The 10,612-nt window shown below is 41.0% G+C and overlaps 1 protein-coding gene across 2 annotated transcripts; it reads left to right on the top strand.

Moving 5' to 3' along the window:
- Positions 1–99: 99 nt before the first annotated feature.
- LOC119336084 (transcription factor GTE10-like) lies at positions 100–6,043 on the top strand. 2 transcript variants are annotated; one of them, XM_037608118.1, is made up of 10 exons: positions 100–284; positions 1,315–2,074; positions 2,173–2,221; positions 2,312–2,376; positions 2,531–2,585; positions 2,658–2,717; positions 2,874–2,995; positions 3,119–3,185; positions 5,233–5,354; positions 5,441–6,043. In XM_037608118.1, the coding sequence occupies exons 2-10, from the start codon at positions 1,370–1,372 to the stop codon at positions 5,801–5,803; spliced, it is 1,608 nt and encodes a 535-aa protein (XP_037464015.1). In that variant the 5' UTR covers positions 100–284; positions 1,315–1,369; the 3' UTR covers positions 5,804–6,043. The 2 variants fall into 2 exon arrangements, with proteins under 2 accessions (XP_037464015.1, XP_037464014.1); XM_037608117.1 differs by having other exon boundaries at positions 101–284; positions 2,312–2,412; positions 5,441–6,041.
- The last annotated feature ends 4,569 nt before the right edge of the window (positions 6,044–10,612 follow it).

Here is a 10,612-nt window from a genome sequence, read left to right as displayed (position 1 = left end):
CCCCCGCGACCCACCAGCCACCGCTCCCCACGCACCGTGCCCGCCCAAATTCCCCGCCTTCCGCCGGCCCCATCCTCCCGCGCCCGTCCCCCGCCGGCCCGTTCCACCGCCCGCCCCCGACGCCCCGCCTCGACGCGGAGGCCGCGCGCCGCGGAGCCCGGGCCGAAACCCTAGCCTCCGCGCGCGTGCACGCCTCCGGTTCTTGGCACGCCTCCGGGGCCAAGGATCCCGAGGGAGCTTCCAGGGGGCCTGCCCTCCGCCTGCCCCGGCGAAGACGCGCTCAGGTTGGTCCTTTTATCTCTCTCGCACGCGCCACGAGGGTCCGATCTGTGATTCTAGGGTTGATGCGCTGGGGTTCTTGGCAATTTGGGGTGGCTCCTTCGATTGGGGATTGGATAACAGGGCGTCTACCTGGCTTAGTAAAGGCTCGTAGTATTATGTCTGAGGAATCTCCAATAGGCCATTAACCCTAGAACCATACTCTAGATGTCTTTCGCTGATTGGGCCGTCCACTCTAGCACAATTGAGGCTTTTTGGGTATGTTGGGGAATCTCCAATAGGTCGTTTATTGGCTTGTTACTAGGAGAAGGAAAAAAAATCGATTTTTTTTCTAGTGAAGGCCATTCAGCTAGCCCTATTGATTATCAAACACCATGGAACCGAGCCAGGATAATACCCTGCTTGGCAGTATGCTGCCTCCATCCTGGTGACATAATCGCAGTAATCCGTGGGGGATCCGTAGTAGACCCCAGCTAGTATATGCTTGGCAGTAGGGGTCGTAACGCCCACCGTTTCCCATTGTTGGCAAAACAAAACTAGGGGGATCAACATCCCGAACACAGGATAAGGAAAGTTGTCCCTTTTTGGAAAAATTGTCCAAGAACTCTGACTATTACTTGGAAACATTTGATGATTGTCCTGTGTGTTCTTTGCATGTTACACTTACTGTATTCACCCTTCTGTTTTGTTACTAGCTGCCGCAGATTATGGAGGCATAAGGCATTAACTCCATGCTTTCTGCACACATTTTGTTCCAGATTCAGAGTTCTTACTTTCCTCTTTTGAAAAATAAGAAATTGAAATTTAGTGACCCCTCGTTGTCTGTATGAGCTGTTAGTGTTGTTATTTCATACAGTAGATTTTATTTTATCTGTACTGCCCTAAGTTCTGTCCTGTCAAAATAATCTGTTCATCCTAGAATGGATAGTAGTACGTGACAAAGTGTCATTGTCCTCCGTCTTCTTTTTCCTGTCTGGCCTATGATTATCTCGGCATTTTAAGCAGCTTGCTTCTGACTGAATATTCTGTTTTCAGCTGACTGAGAGAAGCTGTGCTGTATGTACCATGTGTGTCTATCGGATAGGGCATCATGAAGCCTGAAGTTACTGGTCATTTGCCAAAATCAGAAAGTAATAAACCAAACACAATGACCACGCAAGCCTGTAAGAGACGGAGGTCAGTTTATATAAGCAGTGGGTCAGAAGATTCTGGTACAGATTCAGAGGTTGAGGGAAGTAAACGGTCTCAAAAATCTGGGACGACGTCAATATCTTCATCTGAGCATCGACCATCTTCTAACAACAAGGCTGGAAGCATGAATGCTAGCAAGACAAGGGTCTGTAGAAATATTCTGGGGAAGCTCATGGATCACCCGGGTGGTTGGCTGTTCCATAAACCGGTTGATCCAGACCTATTTGGCATTCCTGATTACTTTGATGTTATCCGCAATCCGATGGACCTGGGCACTGTCAAGAAGAAACTCACAAACAAGAATTATTTAAGCACCGATGAGTTTGCAGCAGATGTGAGACTAACATTTTCAAATGCAATGACATATAATCCTCCTGGAAATCAGGTCCACACAGTAGCTGAACAGCTGAATATAATGTTTAATTCGGAATGGACATCATATGAAAGAAAATGGAGCGACAGAAATCTGAAGCCAGTGCAGTTGCCGATGAAGGTAATTAAGGCTCATGTGGCTGTCAATTCAAAGCCAGTGGTTTCTAGAGGGCTGGTCGCATGCTCAGATTCATCTGCAAAGAAGACATTGACAAATGCAATATCCTCCAAAGTAAGACCACCTGATACCTTCATTCACTTGATTATTTGGTATTTTGTCATCCTAAGGGCAATATGATTTTAATGTACTGCTATATGTTGTATGAACAGGTAAAAATTAAGTTTTGTGTGCGTGGCTCGGGGCAGACCTTATCCAAAGGTGTGAATGGTGTAACTTCTTTTCATTATGTGCCACAAACTTTTCAGGACTATACTCTTTTGTCATGGTTATAGATGTTTTTTAATCCAGAGACACCTGTGCAAGCAGCTGGTAGCAAAGAGGGCCCTTTACATCATCCTATCGCATGCACCAAGGTTTCGACAATACATCATTCTATCCCATGCACCAAGGTTTCGACAATGAGTTCCCTTGTTTCTGTTTGATGCATTTCTGTATTTAGTTTTATGGCACATCATTAGTGAAGCAAATTCTCAGTTGTCCCCCCTAAGACTTGTATTCCATCTTTAGGAGAGCGCTAACACAACTAAGGTCCAGTCAAGTGAGCACAGAGTTCAGTCGATTGGTATGTTGATGAATTCCATCTAATTGTATCCCATGCCATCTGTTTTGTTAATGCTTTTGTTTGCTCTCTTAGGAAATGAATCACGGTCTTGCAGTGATACTTCAACTTCGCCTCTTTCTTCCTATGGTCAAGGTTCTATCAGCGTGCCCTCTTTTATCATATCTTTGTTCATCTAATTATTGTTTAATTCTTTATCTGTGGTGATAACATAACAGTTAGGAACTTGGCACAATGTTATTGCCATATATTTTGTTGCTAATGCAATGCATGTTGTGACGTGAATCTCAGGAGACGGAAGTTATTTACAGGCTGAACCTTTGTCACCAGCCAAGGCCCTGCGTGCAGCAATGCTTAAGAGGCGTTTTGCTGGAACGATTGTGAAGGCACAGCAGAAGGCACTTCTGGACCATGTAATTTTCTGTAATATATATGCTAAATTTTGTACGCTAGTATTACAATTATGCTATTTAGTCAGCAAGTTTTCTGCTGCACTTGCAGTTCTGGCTGATGTGCTGTTTTGATCTCTTTCTTAGGGGCAGCAAATAGACCCTGCAAAATTACAGTTGGAAAAGGAGAGGCTGGAAAAAAGGCAGCAAGAAGGTAATAATTAGTCATGAGCTTCTGATCAGCAATTTTATATAGGCTGGATACATTTTGCTGCCCACCAGTTCTGTGAGTTTGGTCAAGTAACTTATATGTGCACTGAGCTCTCTCTCGTAGTCATGTGGACTTGTAGTTTCCGTTCTTTAAATGTGATACTTTTTCATTTAAACCCAAAATAAACTACACTTGTTTTAATTTTTCACGCAGAAAATAAGCTAAACTTGTTTAAATTCTCATGCCCAAAATAAGATACTTTGAATTCTTATTCCAAAAATAAGATATATACTTGTTTGAATTGTACTACCTCTGTTTCTAAATGTAAGACGTTTTGGCAGTTCAAATTGAACTGCCTGAACTGCCAGAACATCTTATATTTGGGAACAGAGGGTTTATAAGATATGAGATGTTTTTGGTGTTGAAAATGGGCCTGTTCGATGCTGGGATTGCTGGCAGTGGCAAGTCTTCACTATAGTCTCAAATGCTGATATGGCACTAATAATAAGTGAGGCGAAAGTGAGGCTTGATATTTTATCTTGATAGTTTATTAATGGATGGATTATGTTTTTTGAACAAGTTTATTAGTCATCAGACCTTAATTCTTGTGCACAACTACAAAAAGAATGCCAAAAGTGTCCCTTCCCCAGATTTATTTGTACAGTCCGTAATTTGTGTATTTCATTATCTTGGCTTATAGTGACGTTTCACCTAGTTGAGCTAATTTTTGCATTGTTAGCTACCATTGTGTACTGGCTAGGAACTGATAGTTATTGCGTGCTATGGAAATGGTTTGTATGCCTTAACCCCGATCAACTCTTAAAATGGTTGATGAACCAAGTATCTTCTTTCTCATGTGTGGTTCTCTGAATTGCCTTTTCCTCTTGCTCGAAACCATCCGTGTGCCAGCCAATTCAAAGAGTTCAACTTTGTCTCTAGTCATTCTATGTCCTATTTCGCCATATGTTTCCATTACCAGTGGAGTGCCCATGCATTGGAACATTGTATTTTTCTACTTTGCCAGCATGACATGATACAGATATTACTGTAATTCAACATGAAAGTTGTTAAAAGAAAGAGCATCCCTACAAAATTGAGGCATATGTACACATTGGCAAGGGTCATGAATACCACATGATCAAGTTTCAGGGACCATTGCTGTACTTATTTTGATCTTATCTGAACTAAGTTGGCAATAAGTAAAATACAATCTGGTTAGTCAATGAAAGATGCTTATGCATTAAGCATTAGCGGTAGCTGATAGATACACATCAGTTAATTATAGACAGTTGCCTGTCAGGTAGATAATCAGTTTATAGCTTCTCTATTAAAGGAAGTCCCGTTGCTTGTAGGCAATCAAGGAAGGAAGAATTCACAACATGGATTGATATTTTTTCAAAGAGTAGCTGTTATTTGTTTGATATATGATAAGATGGATGAGCTGGTTCTTGGTTCTGGGAGGTTTTTCCATTACTGTAGCGTCTGGTATGTAAGTCTAGGCACTAAAGGTTGTGGGTTGTTTGGAACAAACCGACTTACCCCTGTACCGACCTAGTACTCTATACTCCTTCCATTCCTTAATGTTTGTTATATTTTTGGGCACAACAATGGAGGATTTGGGATAGAAATATCCCTGCTTAGTTTGGTGATTACAGGCATAATTATGGGTGATAGATTAATTATCCTTCCAAAAAATAACTTGGACCATTGCATACATGAAGCATGGCTTCCAAAAATAAATGGCTGTTGGATTTATTTTGAGTAGAATCTGCAGTTCAATGGAAATAAAGCAAATGCACCTAACAAATTGGAATTTCTCTCAAAAACATATCTACCTAATAACATTAAGAAACGGAGGGAGTATATAGCAGTATGGATGATGGGCAACAACATGAACTCCTTGAAAATGGAGAACAGAAACTCTAAAAATATATTTTGTATGGCTCATTTTTAGGTCGTACTCTTCTGTGCCGCGTTGACATTGAGTTACACCATTGCCGTTAAATGCTGGCCTTATTATGGCTTCCTCCAAATTCGTTCTGTGCTGCAGAGAAAGAAAGGATTGAGGCCCAGGTGAAGGCTGCTGAAGCTGCTGCACAGTTCAAGTTAGATGAAGAACTAAGGAAGAAGAGGGAGCGAGAAAGAGAGGCAGCACGGCTGGCACTACACATGGTACTAGCTGCTTGCCCTGTGACCATCCAGCGAGTCTCTAAGCTTGATGTCCCACAGTGGCTATTCAACCCTTTTCCTTCTTGCAGATGAAGAAGACCGTCGACATTGACAACAGCGACTTCCTAAAGGACCTGGAAAACATCAGCAAAAAGTGGGAGCTGAACCCTCCTGCCAAGCTAATCGTGGATTTCGTCGACGGGATGGAGCTCCCACCTGGCCTCGGAAGCCCGCTGGAGAGGCTTGGGCTCTTCATGAAGAGAGACATGGAAGAAGAGGTCGAAGATGAAATGGAGGACTCACCAACCTCCGTGGATGTCGACAGCGTATCACCACCCTCCGTGGATGCCGACAGCATATCACCACCCTCCGTTGACGTCGACAGCATGTTACCTCCCGCCGTCGATATGGAAATCGACGGGGAGGAAGGGGAGATCGGCTGCTGTGGGTAGCATTCTTTTTTCTTGTGAACTTTGTTTCGCATACGTATTGTGTACACCAACACGATCGTACATCGTGGTTATAAGGTTACGATGTGATTCTGCCCCGCGAGCGGGCTATGTCGACATAAGCGGCGGAGTGCACTGTAACTGTTGTGGTATTCAGAGTGAGTTTCTCGTACGAATGTTCTGTAAAACAATTGGAAAAAAGAGAAAAAAAAAAGAGATATAGTAGTGAAGTGCTTGTGTATATATATTGCGCTTGTGATGGTGGTGTATTGTCCCTGTGAAATGGCATTTTGCCTGCAGTCGTGACAAGCACATCCTGATGGTGCAGCCAGGGAAACTACGCCAAAAGTTAAAGAATGCAGAAAACAGGTGCCAGAATTTGTCTCGGCGTCCATATGCGGTTCAATTATCATCTGCAGACACATACACCACTTGCGTGGCGTCGGGCCCAGTGGCAGTGACTGGCAGACCTGGAACGATGTTTGTTTTGCACAAACCCCCTATATTAATACCACATCTCGTATAAAATCTCTAAAAAGCCAATATATATGTCTGTATGTTCATTGGGTCCCACCTGTCAGTTATACAAAGGGAATATTCAAATGACAAATGGTGTTTATGGTGGTTCAAACCCTAGACCTCATACTATAGTGGCGACACTATTGAACAAATCACTGAATTGGGTTTGCAGTCTGTTAAGGATAGCCCACATGGTGTTAGTCCAAGAAATTCAGGAGTTGAGGAAATGTGATAGGAAGATCTCAATTGCTAAAATTACTCTTACAAAAAACTAATAATTAATCATTGGTTAGCGACCTACGGACGTAAAACTCCTCGCACCGCGGTGTGGCTACGGGGAGGATTGGATGAAGTTATTGAATTTTGTAAGTTTGATGCACCACCTTAAGCAATAAATATCTCCTTTCCCCCGCAAAAGTTGATAGCCAAGCACATAATGGCTTATATATGTAAATTATAATCACAGTAAAAAATAAAGTTAGAATATTCGTTCATTATAAATAATATAAATACAAATAAAATAACTTACTTGAAAAATACATTTGTGCATTATATATTTGAATATATGTTCATATAATTTTTGAAACTGTTCGCATATTTAACAAAATATTCATGTAGTATGCAAGAAATATTTATGTTGTTTTAAAAAGTGTTTAGATGTTTACATTTTTTGCGTGTTTGCCAAAATATTTATATATAAAAAATGATAAGGCAAATAATATGTATGAAAACAATATATTTTTAAACAACAATATGTAATTCTTAAACTTATACTAATACTTCTTAAATAATTCTTAACTGCTTTACATTATAAAAAAATATAATTCGTAAGTATTATTTTAGTTTTATATACATGGTTTGTCAAATAATATGTAACAAGGGAAAAACTAAAATGGGCCATAGTGGTTACAGCCCATTTAAGAGCTATGTGCGTGCCGGAGATAAGTCATTAAGCTTTGTTATCCGGCAATTCCTATTTGCCCGCAGGTCGCTCGATATCGACCTAGCGCGACCCCACTCCCCCCACCCCACTCCCCGGCGCTCTTCCCGTTGCGTACAATTAGGTCATTCGAGCATTATTCCCATTTGTTTTTTCTTGGTTCTTTGTCCTTTTTCATTCTTGTTCTTTCCTTTCTTTTTTCTGTATATTTTCATTTTCATTTTTTTCTTTTAGAAGTCATGAACATTTCCGAAATTCAAATATTTTTGTTTCAAATGCAAATATTTTTATTTTAAATTTCCGAAGATACTTAAAATTTAGGGAAATTTTTTAAAATTTCCATTTTTTTTTCAAATTTCGATTTTTTTCATCAACCTCAAAAAATAGTTTTCTAGATTTAAAAATGTTTAGCAATTTGAAAAAATGTTCATCAATTTTAAATAATGCTCGCGGAGTTCAAAATTTGTTCATCATATTCAAATAATGTTCTTGAATTTTTTTCATAAAATATAAAACTTATTCGTTGAATTCATAATTTGTTCATCATATACAAAAATGTTCGTTAAAATTAAAAAATGTTCACGAAAATTCAAAATTTGTGCATTATAATACGAAAAATGTTCTTCAAAATTCTAAAATATGTTTATAAAAATTCAAGAAGTTTTTTTAATCGTTATTTTTTCTAAATTGGCGAACACTTTTGTAATTCATGATTTAGTTTGCGATCTTGAACATTTTTTGATTTTTTTTGAAATATCAAACTATTTGAAAGAAGCAAAAAGGGAAACCAGAAAAGAAAAATAACAACAAATAAACAAAAATAATAAAAAAGGGAAATAGGGGAGCCTGCCCAGGTCTTGGGTCGGCCCAAGTTCATGCGTAGGGAGCGAGGGTGTGTGCGTTTGGTCGACACTCAACGCATTGCGCGTGGAATAGGAGCTCCCTTGCTATCCTTCGTATGCGGCAAACTCAACTGGGTCGGGTGGCTCTTTGTCTGCGCTATAGAACGAGGTGTTCAGTTCCGGCCCTTGTGGTCAATATTTTTCGTATGAGTTTTCCCTTTGCATCTAACGGGTGGGACCCAATGGTCATAGAGACATATTGGTATTTCAGGGGCTTTATATGAGATTCCCTATTAATGTAGGGGGTTTGTGCAAAAAAAAACAATTCATCTTTACTCAATCGCTAACAGTGGGCCAGGTGCCACGCTATCACATGACACGAGCGGCGTATACGGCTGCAAACAAAAAATTCTAATATACATGCACAGTAAGGCAAGTTGGTACTAGTTTTTCGTAGTTTACAACTTTCGGCACCAAATTGCACATGCTATGCAACTTTGTGTACGGCGAATGTATTTAACTCCGTTGGCAAAACATAAGTAACTTCCATACGAAAGAACTGCAGCATGGGTACAACTGACATCGACTCGACCCGGCTCATCTACAGAAGCTCCCCCATGCTTGCTATATGGCATCACACTCCTTTTCAGTCAACACAACGTCTTGATGAAGTACCAAATGAACAACTTTACCCAGGGACAAACGATAAGTTCGTTTGCCTCCTACCAAGCTATCTTGCTCGATTCAGACGGGCACGCTGATACGTCTTCAACGTATCTATATTTTTTGATTGTTCCATGTTGTTATATTATCATTCTTGTATGTTTTACATTTATTTTATAGCAATTTTATATCTTTTTTGAGACTAACCAATTGACATAGTGCCCAGTGCCAGTTGCTGTTTTTGCTTGTTTTTTACTTCGCAGAATATCCATATCAAACGGAGTCCAAACACAGCGAAACTTTTTAGAGATTTTTTTGGACCAGAATACAACTTGAGAGCCAAGGAAGCACCAGAGGGGAGGCCCATGGGGCCCACCACCCACCTGGGCGCGCTAGAGGCCCTTGGCGCGCCCTGATGGGTGATGGGGCCCATGGAGGTCCTCTCCACCGCCTCTTAGCTCTATAAATTCCCAAATATCCCAGAAACCCTAGGGGAGCGATCGAAACACAATTACAGTTGCCGCAAGTTTGAGAACCACGAGATCCAATCTAGAGCCCTATTCCGGCACATTGCCAGAGGGGATCACGATCGCGAAGGGGTTCATCATCCTCATTGGTGCTCCTCCGATGATGCATGAGTAGTTCATCATAGACCTACGGGTCTGTAGGCAGTAGCTAGATGGCTTCTTCTCTCTTTTTGATTCTCAATACAATGTTCTCCTCGATGTTCTTGGAGATCTATTTGATGTAATGACTTTTTGCGGTGTGTTTGTTGGGATCTGATGAAGTGCGAGTTTATGATCAGATCTATCCATGAATATTATTTGAGTTTTCTTTGATCTCTTATATGCATGATTGTTATAGCTTTGTATTTCTTCTCCGAATCTTTGGTTTAGTTAGGCCAACTAGATCAATTTTTCTTGCAATGGGAAGAAGTGCTTTGTGATGGGTTCGATCTTGCGGTGTCCTCACCTAGTGACAGAAGGGGTAGCGAGGCACGCATGTATCGTTGCTATTAAGGATAAAAAGATGTGGTCTATTCCTACATGAATAGATCTTGTCTACATCATGTCATCGTTCTTATTGCATTACTTCGTTTTTCCATGAACTTAATATACTAGATGGATGCTGGATAGCGTTCGATGTGTGGAGTAATAGTAGTAGATGCAGACAAGAGTTAGTCTACTAATCTTGGATGTGATGCCTATATACATGATCATTGTCTTGGATATCATCATAATTATTTGCTCTTCTATCAATTGCCCCCGGGTCTATCTTTTATCAAATTGTTTTCAGATCTATTATTCCAAAAAAACCCAAAAATACCTTGCTCCACCTTTTCTTTACTTATTTTATTTTCGTGTTTTGCAAGATCTATTTATCCAATTTACCACAATTTTATCTATCTTTTTACCGTAGAGGGATTAACAACCCCTCTTGCGCGTTGGGTTGCAAGTATTTGTTCTCTGTGTGCATGTACCATTTACATAGTATTGCTTGGTTCTCCTACTGGATTGATAACCTTGGTTTCATAACTAAGGGAAATACTTACCATAGCTGTGCTGCATCATCTCTTCCTCTTTGGGGAAATACCGACGCAGATTCAAGCCACGTCACACGCTTGCGCCCGAAACGACGTGTCGCATGCCGCGCCTTACTATGTGGGGCTAAGGGGGTTGGTCAGGTATCTTAATTTAGACATGCTCGGACAATGGATGTTGGCCGGCTGTCATCTGCCTCTTGTTAGACTCAACGTGCATGTGGCATTTCTTCCGCTTGTGCGGGGGCATGTGATGCTTGGGCCACCGTGTAGAGGCAGCTGTGGAAGGATCGAGAAGAGGGGTCTAG

This window comes from Triticum dicoccoides, chromosome 7B (assembly GCF_002162155.2).
Source record: "Triticum dicoccoides isolate Atlit2015 ecotype Zavitan chromosome 7B, WEW_v2.0, whole genome shotgun sequence".
NCBI lineage: Eukaryota > Viridiplantae > Streptophyta > Magnoliopsida > Poales > Poaceae > Triticum > Triticum dicoccoides.
The sequence above is the reverse complement of the archived record's forward strand: the minus strand, read 5'-3'. Positions and strand labels throughout refer to the sequence as shown.

Coding starts and splice junctions, on each gene's coding strand:
- LOC119336084 (XM_037608117.1), top strand. CDS start 1,370: ATGAAGCCTGAAGTTACTGGTCATTTGCCAAAATCAGAAAGTAATAAA. Junction 2,413..2,530: donor ATTCTATCCCATGCACCAAG/GTTTCGACAATG, acceptor TTCCATCTTTAG/GAGAGCGCTAACACAACTAA. Junction 2,586..2,657: donor GCACAGAGTTCAGTCGATTG/GTATGTTGATGA, acceptor TTGCTCTCTTAG/GAAATGAATCACGGTCTTGC.